At 46.0% G+C, this 18,129-nt stretch overlaps 1 protein-coding gene and 1 long non-coding RNA gene across 15 annotated transcripts in view; one reads left to right on the plus strand and one right to left on the minus strand.

The window, feature by feature from the left end:
* LOC310826891 overlaps positions 1–18,129 on the minus strand; it is a 155,493-nt gene that overhangs the window by 66,612 nt on the left and 70,752 nt on the right. The gene's annotated exons all lie outside the window — the stretch shown is intronic.
* The window catches only part of TNKS1BP1 (tankyrase 1 binding protein 1), a 28,292-nt gene that overhangs the window by 5,405 nt on the left and 4,758 nt on the right, over positions 1–18,129 (plus strand). For 4 of the 14 annotated variants that reach the window (XR_014565321.1, XM_083743030.1, XM_083743031.1 and 1 more), the window contains exons 2-9: positions 1,437–1,578; positions 2,455–3,220; positions 4,051–4,120; positions 5,266–6,714; positions 8,452–10,241; positions 14,765–15,170; positions 16,409–16,550; positions 17,129–17,262. Coding sequence is in view for 13 of the 14 variants with exons in the window: in XM_083743035.1 (XP_083599161.1) it covers positions 1,437–1,578; positions 2,455–3,220; positions 4,051–4,120; positions 5,266–6,714; positions 8,452–10,241; positions 14,765–15,170; positions 16,409–16,550; positions 17,129–17,262 (4,899 nt within the window). In the remaining variant the exon portion in view is untranslated. Of the gene's footprint in view, positions 1–916; positions 981–1,436; positions 1,579–2,454; positions 3,221–4,047; positions 4,121–5,265; positions 6,715–8,451; positions 10,242–14,761; positions 15,171–16,408; positions 16,551–17,128; positions 17,263–18,129 lie in introns of those variants that run through there. The other 10 variants (XM_083743032.1, XM_083743038.1, XM_083743033.1 and 7 more) reach the window with 4 other exon arrangements.

Raw genomic sequence — 18,129 nt, forward strand, 5'->3', positions numbered from 1 at the left:
TAGGGGATGGGACTAAGGCGCTGTATCCTTGTAGAAATGAGACAGGGCCTTTTTGTGGCAGCAGCCTGTCTGTAGAGAGACTAGTTCCATTCTGACGACATTTCGACTGGCAGGGGAAACATTCTTATACTGCATGGCTTTTAATGGTTTTCAGTATATGATTGAAGCTTTTAGCTCTGTTCCTTTTAAGTTTTCAGGTTTTGTTTAGCATGTTCTTTTATGTAAAACTGCCTCGGGGGACCTTGTTAGGCCTGAAAAATGATGTTAAAAACATCTTTTATAAATCAAGATTAAACTAGTCAAAGGAGGGGCCTAAGCAGAAAGAGCAGAGGCGGCTGATCTGCCTTCCCTCATCTGAGGCACTGTGCCTTTAAATCACCCTCGCTTTGGAAGGAGAGGCTTGATGGTCCTATTTTGGCATAATGTATAGATTGAGGCTGAGGAGGGGGCTGTTTACAATCTTGTGGCTAAGCCTTAAATTCAGCTGTATGCCTCTTGTTCCAGCTCTTTCTGTCATACTGAGGGAGGGGGGAGTTACTGGTAGGCCCCCCTCCTCCTCCTGCCTCATTATGGGGATCAGTTCTGTTAGAACAATCTCTTGAGGCACACACTCCTTGTAACCAAGATGCTGGCTTTGCTTTTCTTTTTTAGCCAGGGTTTGGCCCTCTCCTGAAATCTAGCGGGAGGCCGTTGCCGTAGTGACAGGAGCAGGCCCCAGCTTTACCTCATTGAATTCCAAGGGCTGTGCCAAACGATTGAGAAATCTGGAGGGGGGGTGGGAGGGGGAAGTACTCCAGATGTTTGCTCCCTGCTCAGTATATCCGGGTTGGGAGTGTATACAGCTGGGATTGGGTTGAGCAGAAACTCGGCTTTGCTGCGAAGGGGTGGGAGCAGAAAGGGACTTGGGAAGAGAAAAGGAGATTCTGACTGGAAAAGCAGCCAAATGTTCTGGCAGAGTGACTGGACCTGGCAAGAGAAAGGCAGGGAAGGAGTGATAGCGAGTTGGCTGGGAAGGACAGGGCGTGACAGAAAGGTGGAGCAGGGGTGGCCCTGTGGAGAGTAGAGCAAGTCAGCTAGAAAGCCAAAGTTTTATAAGTTTGAGATTCCCATCCTTTAGCATGACTCATGGCCTGGATATTTGTGGGAGACTTGCTTCCTTCACCCTTGTTCCAGCCTGCCCTGGGAGTGGCATAACATGATACATTCTCTCTTTCTGTGTGTGTGTGTGTGTGTGTGTGTGTGTGTGTGTGTGTGTGTGAGAGAGAGAGAGAGAGAGAGAGAGAGAGAGAGAGAAATTCCTCTCTCAAAGGAACAAAGGAGGATATTGGAAAACTTGCATTCTGGGAGGAAGCATCTATGGTCTGATGTTGCATTGAAGGTCTTTGCTATCTTTACAAGTTTTGCAGACTGCCTAACCTCCTTTTCCTGTATCCTAGGGGCTGACATTTATGCTGAGTTCAGAGTCCCAGCCCGGTGATGTGATGGACTCTAATCCTCAGTCGCTTTGCTCCCCATTTCCCTGTACTGCTGCTAATGGCCGGAGAGGACCCAAACAACTGGCAAGCAGTCCGGAGATAGGTATGCCTTGCATTGTGAGCCTTCAGCTCAGCAGAACTGAGTTGATTGTTTGAGAGAGCTAAATATGGGAGATGGTGTGCCAAGTTGCTAGGTATTTAAATTTTTCTGTTTATGTTGGGTGTTGGTGCACCAGAGAATGAAGAATGGAATCAAATAGCAAGCAGAAGAATCACTTAATGCAGCTCTTGAGGGATTGTAGCTCTTCATTCTGAAAGTAGGGGACAACATATTTGAATGTGTGAAAAACAAAACATGGAGGCTATTGTGTCCAGGAGAAGGCTAACCTAGAACCTTTCTTCCTGACATGCTTGTTTTCTGTGTGCATGGCGGATTCCTCTTTGCCCCAGGAGGCAGCCCTGCACCTATAATTGAAGTGGTATCGTCCCTAAAAGTTGCACCACACGGTTCTGCTAATCACGTAAAGGCTCTGATCCCACTGCCAGACCTGAGAACAACGGGTGGTATGCAACTACGTTATATTCAGAGCAGAGCTATTGAAAGTAATAGAGCTAACTTAGTAATGCTATTACTTTCAGTGGGTCTACTCTGAATACTACCATTTGCAATTTAAATGCATTCCAAAAGCATTTTCATGGCTTCTGTTGGTAATCTTTATTACCGCTATTTCTGGTTTAATGGACTAGAAGATTCTCTAGCCTGACCTGTGTCCAAAGCTGCATGCAGTTTTAGTGGCTTCTCTGTTTCCTGCAAAGTAGTTTGGAAATTTAGCAAGGATTATTAGTAGAGCTCATTTTATTTTTATTTTTTGTGTACTTAGGCAATGGATTATCATTTTGATCCATATAATTTAGTTGCCCTGTGTTCTGACTGAGCTCTGTATAAAATGCATCTTTCCCCACATCCTTTTTTCCTCAGGGGATGCCCGTCCAAAGCCACCCGTGAAGCCCAAGCCCTGTGTGTTGCCAAAGCCAGCCATGCCAGTGAAGCCTGTTCCTGGACAGCGTCAGGCTCTCTCTGAGGTGCCCTCCGCTGAAAAGATCAACTTGTTGGCTGGGCCCAAGCCATATAGTGGTGGGGCTGGCAATGCTGTTAAGCGTCTTTCTTTTGGTCTAAAGACCTCTCCAAGAGAAGCTACCAATGGGAAGGAGGTTTTGTATCCATTTTCCACTACAGCCAAACCAGCTGGAGATGGAGAAGGAACTGGGTCTGCAAATAAATCAAGTGTGGTGGAGGGAGCAACCGGAGAGGAGTGTGAAGAGTCCTCCAGTGTTCGCAAGGGTGCTGTTCCCTTCAAAGTAATACCGGTGCCAGTAGCAGCCAAACCAGAGCGTTTTCCTGGGACCACAGTGGAGGAGATTTTGGCCAAGATGGAGAAGCCCAACAAAGAAGGGGCAAGCAGCCCTGACAGGCCTCGGCTGGTACGCTCCATCTTCAGCCAGGATAGTAGCACAGCTGTCCACCTGGGCCCTAAGGGTTATGCTGCATTCCGGAGATATTCCAGTGGAGAAGGGGGTGAAACAGAGTCGGAGGGTCCTGCTTGCAGAGCCTCTTGTGAAGTTGAGGACAGCATATTGTCAAGGAACAAGGAGGAAATCACAAGCTCAAACGGTCAGCATCTGCCTGAATCTGAGCTACCAGCAAGAGCAACGGAGAGAAACTTAGATTTACTCTCTAAGAACAGGTGAGGTTCAGATTCATTCCAAATAATCTTAGAAGATCAGCTTTGCAATACATCACAGAGTGCCCTCTGTCAAGGACTGAGATGGGATGCAGGTCAGCAACTATAGAACAGTGCTAGGAAAATGAAAGCAATACAGTAAATGTGACTAGAAGGTGACCTGCTGGCAGTTTTTTCTTTGTTCTTTCACATTTGGCTCTAGCAGAGCTAAATTATTCTTGTGATTTAAGAATGAAAACTGAGGGTTGGCACAACTGAAGGCTACATTCCTGGGCATTACATACATGGCAATAAATACCATTGAATTAATTACAACTTGAATTCAATGGATAGAATTGGGCATGCTTCTCCCAACTATAGTTTCTGTGAAATCTCAGTAATCTTAAATCCTACGATGATGTCATGAGTGGTAGCAACTCTTGGGATTTATTTGTAGGTGAGCGGTTAATCAGGCAAAGGTAACTGATTTTAGAAGAACTCTGATGATGCTTGGAGCATTTCTTCATTGTAGGGGTTGGATTAGATGATCCTTGGGGTTCCCCATCTCCCGTTCATTATGTGATACCTAGTGTCAGGCAGAAAACCCTTTTGTGACAAAAGTAGCACACAATTCTGTTGAGCAGGCTTTGGGGAAACTGGATCTTCAGATGTTGTTGGACTTGCAGCTCCAATCAACAACTAGCTAATGTGGCTTATGGTTGGATATTATAGGATTTGTAGCCCAGCAACATCTGGAGGACCACAGGTTTTCCATCCCTGCCTTAGAAATACATTTTTTCCCCATCAGTAATCAGGCTTGTTTCCTGATGGTGATGTAATCTTTCTCTCAGCAGCTCCAGTCAACCTAGCATGAGCTGTGATGGAGGCCAACCTGGATATAGCAGTCTACTGTCTCCTCCTGGCGTGAGTTATCTGCAGCACGGCAATTCCTCCACTGGGCTCTCTCCTTCCTGGCTCTCCTCTGTCTCAGGGGTATCTGCCACCTCTCTCCTTCCGGGCTCCCTCTCTGTAGGGTGCGTGTCTCCTTTCTCTACTAATGCTTCTCTTCAAGAAGAGATTGGTAGCCCAAGCAAACGATGCACTATCTTGCACTGCTGTGGGGTGTCCCAGGCCATATTTGTTGCTTTTTCAGTAACTGGGTATGTCCTTGTCAAAATCCCATGGGTTGGCTTACCTAGGTGCCTTCAGTTTGAAAGATTCAGCCCCTAACCTCATGTGCAAGACATGGTGACATTGACTCTGAGGAAGTCTTCATTTTTCTACCTTGCATGGTACAGTTTTGAAAAATCCAGAGCATAATCTTGGCATTTGGTATAGCACATAGCGCTCCCACATACAGTCCCAATACTGCCTTATGCTTTTGGAAGAGTTAGAAAATAAATGAGAAAAATGGATCTGTGACTCTTCAGCTCTTTAGAGAGCAAACTCTGGCCTAGGCTAGCTAGCTAGCCTGAGCCTAGCCCAGGCAAAGTGTGGAAGCTTAACACAGAATACCAGGCCCTTAGCTGGAGGGAAGGGAGCAGCTGTGACTCAGTGAATACAATTTGGTGACCTACAAGGTATGTAGGAAGCAGATCCCAGCAGCTGGGCCTGTGGCCAAATAATCCAGCAGTGAAAGCACTATAACCTCTTGCTGCTTGTTCAGGGATGGGTGATGGTAATGATTAACTCCTTTTGCCTCTCCCAGAGGAGGAGGAGGAGGGGGGAAGGTCCTGGGGTGGGGCATACAGCCTTGTTACTGCAACACTTTGAACGATTTCTTCAGCCTCTCTTTTCCCCTTCCTCCATTCTTTGAATTTTCTTTCCTTCTGGCTTCCTTCGGGCAGAAATATTGTTGGGGAGGGTCTCGTGGGGTCTTGTAGCGAAACCAGAACTTCCAAGACATGAAGGACAATCTCTAAGGTCTAGAAAAAGAGGGAAGAGGTTAGGATTGGAGGAGACATCCTGTATTCTTTGGGGATGGAGGGGACAGATTAGGATGCTCGGGAAGGTTCCAGGGAGGGAGGAATCATATTTTTAAAACCCATTCTTCCCTTGTTTCTCTCCAGGTCTCTCTCCCCAAGACCTATCAACTCCTCACGAAGCTTTCTTCTCGAGTCACTCCTGGGTCCCCTGATGCCCCTGCTGAATCAGCCCAGTCCCCAGAGAGCCCACATTTTCCAGCAGATGTCCCAAGTGCTGAAGCTCAGCTTCCCCCAGGCTCTCCTGATGCACCTACTGAACCCCTCAGATCTCTTGTTAAGGTCTCCCTTGGTCATGCCCAGGCTCCAGGTTCCCCTCTTGCCCTATCTGATCCCTGCCCCCCAGGATCCCCCAGTGGTTTCCTAGGACACTCCTTGTCTTCAGGTCTTGGGGACCTTTCTGAAAGATGTGCTGGGCCATCTGCCAGTTTGACTCATCCTCCTGCTGAGCACAGCCTGGCACCCCCCTGTGGTCTCCGAGCAGTGTCGGAGTCCCCTGGCTCCCCGAGCACTCCTTCTGAGTACCTTGCTAGTTCTGATAAACCTCCTGGCTCTCCCTCTCATGCACAAGCCTCCCCCTTACTCTCCAGGGATAATGATTCCCTCGACAATCAAGCACCAACATTACCATTTGAGGGTAAAGACCCCCAATTATCTCAACTGGTTCTACGGCGTGCCTCAGAAGGGGTGTTGCAACCACGGGGTAAAAAAATGGACAAGGAGGAGCTGGGAGGGTCTTTGGCTGTCTTGCCAAGAGGAGGGGACCCAGCTTTAGAGCAGGCTGCAGGGGGAGAGTCCAACTGGAGCTTGTCACAGTCCTTTGAATGGTCGTTCCCTAACCGGGCTCTTGAGTTTGGTGGAAGGAGACTGGGGTCTCCTCCAAGGTCTCCCATTGCGGAGGCTGATGATACTGGTCTCTTGGAGTCAGAATTGGATAGAGAGAGCCTCAGCCCCAAAGGGTCTTATAAGGAAAGAGGTTCAGAGGGCCAGAGAGGAGAGGAGACTGAGGCTTATGGGAGCTTGTTCTGCCACAGCAATTCCAGGAGTTCCCCAGGGATCAGGAGAAAGGCTGAGGACCAGCTGGAGTCCCCTTCAGCCCTTGAGATATCAGCACCTGGAGGTCCCTCAACTCTGAGGGAGCCTATTAGCCCCAAGCTCAAGGGCCCTATAGCAGCAGCAGAGGTTGGTTGTCAAGAGGAGCATGATGGTTTCTTACCCTTTGTCCCAACCCCTGAGGAAGGGGCTTTAAGGGCAATGGAGCCGTTGCCAAGTGTAGAGCAGGCTGCCCCTCCTGCAGAGCCTTGCATCTTATTCTCTGAAGATGTCCAGGTGCAGACAGCTGCTTCCTGCCAAGAAGATGATGGTGCTGTAGGTCTGGCACGTGAAGGCAAGTTGGGGGTTGCTGACCCCGAAAGGAGGGCTGACCCTGATCCAGGCTCACACTGGCTTGATGAACTGCTGGCATCTCCTCCGCCTAGTGCTGATGACATAAAGAAGAGAAGTACGCCCAAGTCAGAAGACCCTACAGGACCGGAGGTAAAGGAACTGTATTTAGTGCGGGGATGGGTGGTTGGCTGAAGACCACAAAACGGGTTGCAAGGAGACAGTTCTACTGGCTTCCTATTTCTAGTGCTTTTAGAACCTGGTAAGAAGGCATTAAATGGGCACAAGCATGGCTAGGTGAATGTGCATTCCTGCCCAGTTAAATAACAGAGACTGAACTTGTCTTTGGGAAGGGCGGGTCTTGGTTTTTAAGTAAGCCGCAAAAGTGGCTGAACAGGTTAGATGGCTGCAGAGCGTGCAAAAGAGGAGGCTGAGCCAAAAGGTGCTGCTGCGTGGGTAATCCTCCAGTCATCCTGGGTGGAGCAGCTTCCCTCACCTCCCTGAATCCAGCCTGCCCATACACATCAAAGTTACTTTTGTCTGTTTGGTTGGCCCTCTTTGCCACCAAGAAATTGTGCCTTGAGCTCCAGCAGACTCAGCCTAAGAATGAATTGGTGCTCCTTAGTTTGGTAGGGCTCCATAGCTATGTAGCTACAAGGCACGTCACTTAATGTACTGGGTTGTATACCAAAACTAATGTGCATACCTTGGTAGGCTCATGTGCTCTAGCGAACAAGAATTAACTGTTCATTAGGTGGTTATAATAGGGGGTGTTTCTGAAAGCCCAAAAGTCTCACAGTCTGATCAGGCTTTCAAGGGGGTTCTTTGCCAGTGAACAATTCAGTACCAGTGGCTACTAGTTTATTTTCCTGGCCATATAAGTACCTCTTTAATCTTCCTTGCATTCTACCAATATGGAACTTGCCAAAATTCCAAATTATTTTTGAAAACTAATTTTTAACAGGCACGTTTCACGCTATAATTTCCTTACATAGAAAACACTTCTGTGTAGGAAGCGGAGCAAGCATGAAAGACCAAAGAAAGAATTGCCACCAGGTCCCCCTCCATACACATTTACATAAATAATTGTTTCTATACTAAATGCATGTAACTTGCTTCATCTACACATAAGTGGATGATTACCAAGTGCAGGCTTATCACTCTATGTATGGTCAATTTTTTTAAAATTGTATATAGCCAAAGGCCTTTACAATGGATGGCAGAGAATAAAAGGAAAACTTTTCTCTAAAATCATACATGTGGGTTTGATATATTTTTCCATTTGGAGGAACTTTCTAAATGGAAGATTGCAGTGTTAGGAACATAGGAATCTGCCTTAGACTGAAGCAAGACCATTGATCCCTCTAGTTCATGTCTAGTTTAGACCTGGGACCCAATTTTAGTTCAAACATGCTTTTGGGCATAAGCATCTTAATTTTTTACTACATACTACATATAAGGTTGTGATGTAGTTGTTGTGCCCACCTTAAGTCATGTTGATCTGGTAGTAGATCTGACCCATTTTTGAAGATATAATGGTCTACACTGACCAGCTGCTCTCCAAGATTTTGGACAGGGATCTTTACCAGCCCAGTCTGTGGATGGCAGGGATTGAACCTGGCACTTTTACATGCAAAACGTGCTGCTACCCAGTAATGGCCCTTTCCTAAATTGTGCATGTTAAGTGAAATATATTCAAACAGGTTTAAAAAAAATAATACAGGAAGGGCTTAGTGAATTTACATTTTCAGTTTCTGTCTCTTTAATGTATTTCTTATATTGGACTGTTGGGAGAAGGGACATCTTTATTAGATCAGATCCCCACTAAATTTGGCTCACTGTCCCATGCCTTTCTAATGTTGCTTTATTTTCCTCGCCTTTCTTTATTAGGATCTTCTGGGATGGTCAAGGAAGGATCTTCACAGCGAGTTTGGCTTTGTAGAAGTTGATCGGTCTGCTACCTTTGGCATGGGTTGGGCTGCTGGTGTTGGCAAGGTAGTTTGGCCTGGTGAGACAGAGCAGGATCGAGAATTTGGCACTGGCCCACAGGAGTGGCTGAGCTCATACAGTGAGGCCAAAAGGCAGGATATGGAATTTGGTTCCAGCCAGAAAGTCTGGACCAGAGGAACACCATTGCAGGACAGTTCTAATCCAGGGCAAGAAGATTGGATCACTGCCTATGGCAGCAGCTGTGGTGACCAGAAGATTGAGGAGCCAGATTGGAGCAGCACATATAGCATCAGCACTGCTGAGTGTCAAGACCGAGAGCCATACGTGAGAAAACCAGGCTGGCCCAGACTCTGCAGTAATGAAGATGATCAGGAGAGCAGCAGGTCTGCTGCTGAGAAAATGGGTTGGAGCAGCCCCTATCACGTTGGTGCTACTGAAAGAACTGACTGGCCCAATAAATACAGTGAAGAAAAGGATAGCTGTCCAGAATTGGAGATTAACACAAAATCATCAGATGCATTTAGCAAATACGGTACTCACAGCCACCAGGATGCAGAGCTCAGTGCCAGGCATTTAGAGGGGCCCAGTGATCACAGTGCTGTCAATGTTGGCTCTCAGGATGCCACATCCAGTGCCAGCCATTCAGGCTGGCCTAGTGATTCCAATGTTGACAGCAGGGCTAGCCCAGTGCAGTCAGAATCCCATGCCAACCAGGTGGAGCAACCTAGTGAATATAGTGCCAATCATCCAGAATCCCAGGTTAGCATCCAACAGCGACTACGACCCAATACATATGGCTTTGATGATGGCAGCTGTCAGGAGTCTGAACTGAGTGTCAAACAGTCTGATTGGCCCAGCAGATATGACATGAGTATTCCCCAAAGCCATGATGGTGTGTTCAGTGCTGAAAAACCAGATGGAGCCAGTGAATATGATGATAATCAAACACGCTGGGAAAGAGAACTCAGTATTGCAAGCAGAAGCAGCACCACTGAATTTGAGGCTGGTGATCTGGAGTACTGTGCCCGGAAGCCAGTCTGGGCTGATGATTACAACCTTAGGGAATCTGATCTACAAGATAGTGATTTCCCCATTGCCACAAAAGAATGGGTCAGAGACACTGATTTCTCAGCAGCTAAACAAAATAACCAGTTAGGTGCTATAGGGAAGGACCGAGCTGGTAGTTTTGGTCCAATAGAGTTACCAAGTCTAAGTGTGACCGTGGATTTGGAGGAGACAGCTGGCAGCCTGGTAGGTCAGTCTAGAGACTTAATAGCAGTTGCTATGGATGAGCCTAGAGGAGTTGGAGAGGGACAGCCTGAGTGGACTCAAGATCCTGGCCTCAGAGGTATGGATCTCTCAAAAGACTTGAAAGTTGGGAGCCCAGATGCATCTGAAAAACCTACAGAGAAGCAGCTTCATTGGTTTCCTTCCTTGGGTCTGGAAACCTTGTCTGCTTCATCAGATGTAAGGACTGTGAATCCAGAGGAGACCAGAGAACCTGGTGTGGGACAAGCAGATTTGGCCTACAGATCTGGCACTGAAAGCATGGAAGTGTCTGATTTGAGGCCCAAGGCTTTGGATGGGGCTGAGGAAGTAGATCTAATACAGATGGACTGGACTGGCGCAACTGGGATAAAGCATAAGGACAGCAGCTATCATTTTGGAGCGACACCTTTGGATGGTGATGAGATGGAGCATCCAAGAGCAACTGGAGTCTCTGGAGAAAGGTAAAGGCTGTATCCTAACGTATTATAAAAAGGTTCAGATGTTTTCATGCTTCAGTTCACTTGGTATCCAACAGGTGCACTTCAGTGTGACAACAGACCTATGAGAGCTTTCACAGTGGTATTAGAGGAGGATGAGAAGATGAAGGCAGGTGGGTAGGTTGCCCAGGTGATCTGCAGAGGAATTGCCAGGACATTTTCTGAGCAGCTGTGCTGCTGCTTCCGCCATATCCATTGCTATTCACCTCACACCAGTGATGCCATTTCAGCCTCAGCAGTGTCAGACAACAAGGGAAGTGAAGCAGGTGACCTGCCCAAGTGAGTCATAGAGGAACAGTTGGGACCCCTTGAGCAGCTCCCCAGCATCTGCTGTGCTCTCTGCTTCCCCTCCTCCTTGCTTTGTACCACTGAGGCTTATACTGCATCATTAATGTGGGTTAGACAGTGGAAGGGGGGTTGGTGAGTGAAGCAAGTGATGGCACAGCCCCACGTCTCAAGAAAGTTAGAATGGAAGTGGAAGGCTAAATGAATACAAGTGGACAATGGAATTGAAGTACTGATTTTATTTTTGCATTGATTTCCGTTTGTAAATTCCTTTTGTAAAGTCAAAAGCACAGTTGCACACTTTTAATCGGTTTGCAACCATTCCCTTTCATCCCTCCATGTTACTCATTGTTAGTACAGCCAGTACCACATATTACTTTGTGTATGGTGCACAGCTGCTGAGGTAGACCTTACAGCTACCTCTTGAAGTCAGAAATCTTTGTGGGAACCAGGATAGGCAACTTCTACGGCGCTGCAGTGTAGAAACACTGCCCAGGCAATGGAACTTCTTTCCCTCACTCCGTGTGTGGCCCCTAAATCTACTATGGGTTTTCCCCTAGTTCTCCATGGCAGATTTGGGGGTGGCATGGGTCACATTTGGTGGTGTGGGGGAGAGAAGAAGAGAGGGAGAAGGTTCCATCCAACAAGTAAAATCCTTGTGGTGATGTAACTTTAGCTCAACATATTAGTTGAATATGGCCCTGAGGTTTAGAAGCGACAATCATAGTGTGTAACTCTTGTTTCTTTGGTGAGAAAATCCAGGGATGCTCCACTGCTACCCTCCATCTGGTCATGACAGCAACTGCACACCCAGTCGCCATGATGTGCACTGTTTTGTTTTCCTAACTGTGGAAACACAGTAGAGTACTGTGGCTGTTGCAGAATGAAATCAGGCAGGTGGGGTGGGGGCCTGCAGCAGGTTACCTGGAGGTATATTTTTACTTTCCTTAGCTGACCAGGCAAATGCCTAATGATACAGCTGCTGTTCTGCAAGAGCTGTCACCTTTGCTGTCGTATGATCAGTTCCACTGTCTTGTCTTGGGTTGGTGCCATGTTCAGCAGGAATGAGGAGAAGAGGACGGATTCTTTTATGAATTGCTTCTAGTGTTTGGCTTTCAATTAGCTGTATTGCTTCAGCAACATCCTGTACCAGCAGGTTCCATGTCTTATGCACATAATTAGCACTCTCATTCAGTATGCTCTGAAGTCACAACCTCTTTGTTATGGGTGAAAATGAGTGACAGTATCTATAATTCTCTTTCCTATATTGTATTCTGTAAACATCTCTCTTCATCATCACTTGTTTCTCTTCAGCCTTGGATTTGCTGACTAGTATTTTTTTTAAAATGTTTCACTTCCCTCTGTGCCCCCCATGCCTCTTGCTGTGGTACCTCATTTATGCAATTTTCTCCTGTGGCCCCCTTGGAATATCCTGGGCTCCAGCATATGGCCCCTGGTTGTGAAACACTGCTCTAGACTGGAGTAGGAGTGCTTTGTCAGGATGTGAGGTGGCATTGCTCCCTCCTTTAAACATGTGCTTTTGAGCACCTCTTTTTTGGCAATACATTCTTCACAACTAGGTACTTGAGAGACCAGCAGCAAGTATGGCTTAAGGATTGTGCTGATGTGGAAGTGGCACACTATTTCAGAGGTAGGAACAGGTCCCATAACTGAAGTAGGTCAGAAGGGGTTGGACCAGGCCCTTGTGGTCTCTTCCTGGAATGAAGTGGTAGCTATTCCCCCCCCCCCCAGCCCTCAAATCTGGATCCATACCTGTATTGCTTTCATTGGGGAAATAACATTTTTGATGACTGTCCAGCTTTTTTGAAATGCAAAACAGAGTAGCAGTAGCAGACCGCACAAACCCCTGTCGCCTTTCTCCCACTTTCCTAAATGTGAAACAATTTTATTTTTATACAGCTAATGCTGTTGTCATGTTTCTATCACTTTCTGTGGGTTATAACCAGCATCTTTCTGTTCGATCATTTGAGGAACTCATGTCACTGCTTGGAATAAGGCTTCCAGATTGTGAGCTCTTTTAAATGTGGTCATCAAATTGGATTGTGATTATGGAAAGCAAAAGGGACAAGAAAGATAGTTTGCAGTGCTGCACTTTTTAAGCAAACCATGAAACAGGGGCAAACTATTATTTATTAGTCGCCATTATGCTGGAGCCCCAAGTGGCCAACAGTGAAAATTAAATATATTAAATTTAATCAAGTACAGCAGCAAAAATGAACCATAGCAAACAAACAGTCTAAATGCTAAACTCCTCTTGAGCATAAGCCTCATTGTCATCAAGTTTATCAAAACAAAACAAAATAATGTTAAAAGCACTGATTGGTAACATATGCTGAAAATATTGAAAGGCCTGGGGAAAGAACTGAAGTCTTCTCATCGTGCCCTCCATATATGTGTAGAAATTGGGAAGAATTGGGTCAGTTGTAATCTCAAATAACTGATTGCCATCATCTCGTCCTTTTAACCTAATGAAAATGGATAGTTATAGAGATGGCCTTGGCAACTGTAGAGAGAATTCAAGGAGAACAACAGGGTGTGACTTTCAATGTCATGCACACAGCCATTTTAAAAGGTGCAGGTTTCACTCAAGGACTCTTCTTAGCTAAATGATGTGCCTTCTGATTTGGCTAAAATGGGGGATGGAGAGAATAGACGGTACAGCCAAGGTCACCCAGTGAACATCATGGCTGAGCATGGATATTAATTTGGTGCTCCCTAGTCCAAGCCTAGCATGCTGCCTTTCTCTGATGTGGAATCCTTCTCCTGTGCATGCCTAGTCATACTCTTTGTTTTGAAGCTGCCTCTGCCTGTTTTGGTTGCTGCGTAACTTCCAAACAAAGGCTTTCTTGTATATTGGGTAATTTTGTACACTTGACACCCTTAAGCCATGCATGGAGTGATTGAATCTCTCTGCTAATCCCTGCAACTCAAAATGAGAAACCAGGAAGTATCACCATCCAAACCAGTGTAAATTGAATGAAAATTAATTAATGTGTCGTGTCTTGGGTACTCCCCCTCTTCATACTTATATTCTTCAGGCCACAGAGGGAACAGAATGCAGCGGTGCCTAGCAGCTCACTGAAGTTGATTAAGGCTGTAATCCTGTTGTCCAGTTGCATGTAGCAGCCATGCTCTGAAATGAACTATAGCTTATCTTAAACAAGCAGTATACTTGTACATGGTGGTCGGATTGTGACCTCTGTGTTTGTCCTTTTTCAGAAGCAAATCATTGCTGGCTTAGCATTGCATGCAAACCGGCACTCATGGTTTGTTTCCCACTAAACAAACCACAAGTGGCAAACCAAAGACAAACCTTGATTTCTTACTCATGGTTTGTTTGAAAACGCTCCAAAAATATGGGGTCATGGTAAACCGTAATTTTAGGCTATGGTTTACCATTACATGCTAAGCAGGACTATGTGTGTTATGTGAGAGTAAGCCTCATTGAACAGAATGGGACTTAATTCTCAGTAAGCATGCATAGGATTGTTCTTTTAGAGTTGCCCTTAAGGGAATGTAAAACCAGGGAGCTTGTCAAGCCAGGGTTTTTGCAGGCTGTGGGTTGTAAATTGGGCAGACATGTCATAACGGCAGCCTTTGGCCTGAGGAATCTGTAGTCTGTGGGGTAGCTACAGTTACATATCCCACACTCCTCATTACAGTCCAGCCTTTTGAAATGGTCATATAGTATAGCCTGTATTTATTTTGGCAGTCAGGAAATGTGCAGGTTTATCTTTCCTCCTGTCTTCTCTAATGCAAACAGTTGCTGCCTTGGATCACATGAGCTTCCACCTGCATTGTGAAGTGGATATCCCTACGCTGATTGTACCATGTGGCTTAAGTGTAGGGTCATGATTTGAGTTCTCTTTGAGGTATTTGTACTCTTTGACCATTGGCAATTGTAGGTTTGAATCCTCTGTTGTGGGTTTGTCCATCTCTGATGCCTCCTTAGGCCTGCATCATGTTTGTAAGGTATTCATTCTCCCTTTGGCTGTCGAGTCCTGACCTTCGCATACCGTCATTTCTTTTGTACAGTGAGGAGAAAAACGGCTTTGCTATGATTAGGAGATATGGGGATGCTTGGAGTTGGGGAGGGGGAATTTTGCTAGGATAGTGAGAGCCCTGTTGATAAGAATTAAGAAGAACCTTACCCTAACGTTCATTATCTGACATCCAAGCAGAAAATTCCGTAGTGAGCGACTCTCCAGCCCCAGCTGCCTGCAGGAAGACATGGTTTCCAATAGTGCTGTCAAAGAGGTGGCCCAGCAGAAGAGACCTGCCTCCTTCCACAGCTGCCATTCAGAAGAAGAGAGGATACTGCGCAGCTTGCGTAATAACCAGGGGGCTCTTGCTGAAAGGGCTGAAGGACTGCCTTTCTCAGCAAAGGAGGATGGAAAAGCTTTGTCTGCTGCAGATGGTGGGGACAGCCAGTTAGACTGTGGAAATGGGAGTCAGCTACCTGTGGACCTGAGAGTGTTGAATCATCCAGAGCAAAATGGAAGTCAAGCTGCACAGCCCATATCACAGAAGGCTCCTGCTTCAGAGGGAGCTGTTGCTCCTGAAGGGGAGAACTTCATCTTCTTAGAGGTAAGTAGTACTTAAGATGTTTCTGAGGTACCTGCTTGACCCCTGAGCCTTCTCTGCAAGATAAGGGTTTATATGTGCACAGCAATTCTAAGGTTTGAGGGGCTTTTACATTACATTTAAATGCGTAGTTGATATAGAAACATGGGTTCCTAATGCTTTCTTTCAGGCAAATGCTCCATTTCAGACCTGCTTTACAAAGGGTTTTGTCATCTTCTATAATTGCTTCTGGATTGAGAGGGATCACTAAGTCAGTAGAGCATGAGGCTGTTTATCTCAGGGCCATGGGTTTGAGCCCCACGTTGGGCAAAACATGTTGCATTGCAGGGGGTTGGACTAGATGACCCTCATGGTCCCTTCCAATGACAATTCCATGATTCTGTGATTCTATGTATAAAGAATAGCTCATAACCTTGCCTTTTTTGGCTGTATTTTGGTGGCTGACTCCAGATAATATTTCAGGCTTCACAAGTTGAATCATGAGTCATGAGTCCTCCAACAAACAGCTTATGTCTTGCTGCTGAAGTAGAAATAAGCTGGAAGACTAGAGAGTGAGAAGAGAAATGTAAATCCTTTTTCTAATACTGCCATTTCAGTTGGGCAACCTTGAACCAAAGTTATTTTTTCCCCTTGGTTTTCATGCAAGCTGTAAATCATTTGTAGGAAAGTTTTCAGCCAACCACCCATGCCAGTCTGCCCAGAAGCCTTCCCCCACAGCCTGGTGATGCCCTTGTGTTGTGCTACATGGGCAGAGCTGGTGTGTCCAGGCTTTTGGTAACTAGCCTCATCCCACACTTTAGACTTGAGTGACATCCCAGGGCAATGTAAGCAGCCTGATGCAGTGCAATCTGGTTGGAAAAATTCATAAGCAGTTCTCCCTGCCTTCCTCTACTCATAGCTGTCAGTTGTTCACCTAAAATTTAGAAGGTGAGCCAACCATAGAAGAGTATTTGGGGCAGGAAATAGAAGAAAACTGACACATATTAACAGTTTTTAATGAAAGGACAAGTTGTTAATGGTTGAGCTCAGGCTTTGTGGGAATGTGTGGATGCTTTGCTAGCTGTGGTCCTGCAAGCTGTGCATGTCGCTGGAAAGTGTATGAAGTACTCTTCAGTTTCTGCTCCTTGGAGGAACTGAAGCTGAGAAGGATCTATGGGGACACTCTGGGTGTTGCTGTGCATTCATTGAGGGAGAAATGTGTTTCTCTGATCTCTTTGTTCTCCTCTTCTGTATGCTTTCAGGATACAGAGGTTCTTGACAACACTGTGTATCGCGACCGTGTTAATTTGGGCCGTAAGCGAGGTCATCGTGCACCAGCCACCCGGTCTGGAGGGGCTCTTTCTGAGAATGACGGAGACAATTGGATGTTCAGAGATTCCACAGGTAGCATGGAGCTTTGCATGCTGAGCCTGGCATATAGCCTTCATTGGTGTATTCCCAACACCTGTTACTGAAGCGATTTTGGATGTGTTATCTCTTTGTGTCTTTCTTGGTTATGTCATTTTGTGCGTGGCTTATTTTGTTAACTTACATTCTTGCCTTTCTTCACAAAAAGCTCTAGGCAACTTGCATATGATTCCCAGGCAGCGTTCACTACAGAGGCACTGCTTAGGGTTAGGCCATCTTAAGGTAGTTTATATTATGCTACAATCTAGAGCTTGCAGTCCAGAATTTGACAGAGCGAAGAGGGGATAACCAAAGCAGCAGTATGTGGTTGCTTCAGTTACATGTGCTTAGGCTTTGTTAATAGGCTTAGCAGATGTGCCATATACAGCATGACTTGGTGTGACAAAGGTTTCCAACAGGAGTGTCCTAGGTTGCCTGTCATTGCTGCTTTCTAGGCACTGCACTTAAGATTATGTCATTTTTTCCCTCCTGTTGGGGCATGGATTAAAATGGGTCACATGGTGTCATCATGGGTTCTTCTGCATTATGGTATTGCCATTTTCTTTCCTGTTTAGAGCCTCGAATAGTTTCTGCGGCCTCTGATGAAGAAGCCCCAGAGGAACCAAGGAGCAGGAAGTCACGAACATCTCCACTGTCAAAGGGGGTAAAGGTCCCTCTCTTCCCAGGGCTGAACCCATCGGCATTGAAGGTAGTACCTGGAAAGGGGTTGGGGACAGGATAAAGAATGACACAATGTTAACAAATATAGGTTGGCTCTTAGAAACTGAGTGGCCTTTGCTATCAGATAGTGGAATGTTCTATGTTAGAATTCCAAGCTGAAATCAAAGTACTGAATGAAAGGAGGGGGGAGAAGAACTCATGGAGAATGAGACAGTCAATGCTTCCAAGTCATGGTGGATAAACATTACTTCCATCATGCCACTGAACATCATTTGCTGAGGATCACCAATGGTAGAATGCTATTTCACTCATATTTGATTGGCAGCTGGTTAGCTACTATGACAAACCAGGATGCTGGACTAAATAGCTGATTAACCTCTGGCCTATAGGCCAGGGGTTTCAGGGGTTCAGGAAGGGGTTTGCATTGAAATCCTACTAAAATGTGGGGGGGGATTGTTTTAGCAGGAGTTTCAATGTGAACCCATTGTGATAAGGAAGGGAAGTGTATGCATTGAAACCCCTGCTAAAATGAAAGGACGAAAAACCTTTGCTTTAGCAGTAGGTTCAATGCAAATCTCCTGTTATAAAAAGGTGTTGGCATTGAAAGCCCTGCTAAAACAAAACGTTTTTCACTGTTTTAGTGAGGTGACTGACAAATGGGTGGCCTTGCAAGGCTTGTTTTGGCCCACAGGGCTAGTTGTGTCCAATTTGGCTTGCAAGGCAATCCTGGCCCATGGAGCCAAAAGCTTCCACACACTTGAGATAGGTCTTTGCTTTGTCAGAGGAGATTACTATCTAACCTGCAGCGCCTGATGGTAAAGAAAGTGCAGGGGGCAGTTGTGAGAAAAAAACAGAAAATTGCCAATGAAAGATCAGGGAGTAGGACAATTGTAAG

Source organism: Podarcis gaigeae (genome assembly GCF_964106915.1).
Source record: "Podarcis gaigeae genome assembly, chromosome: 1".
Lineage (NCBI taxonomy): Eukaryota > Metazoa > Chordata > Lepidosauria > Squamata > Lacertidae > Podarcis > Podarcis gaigeae.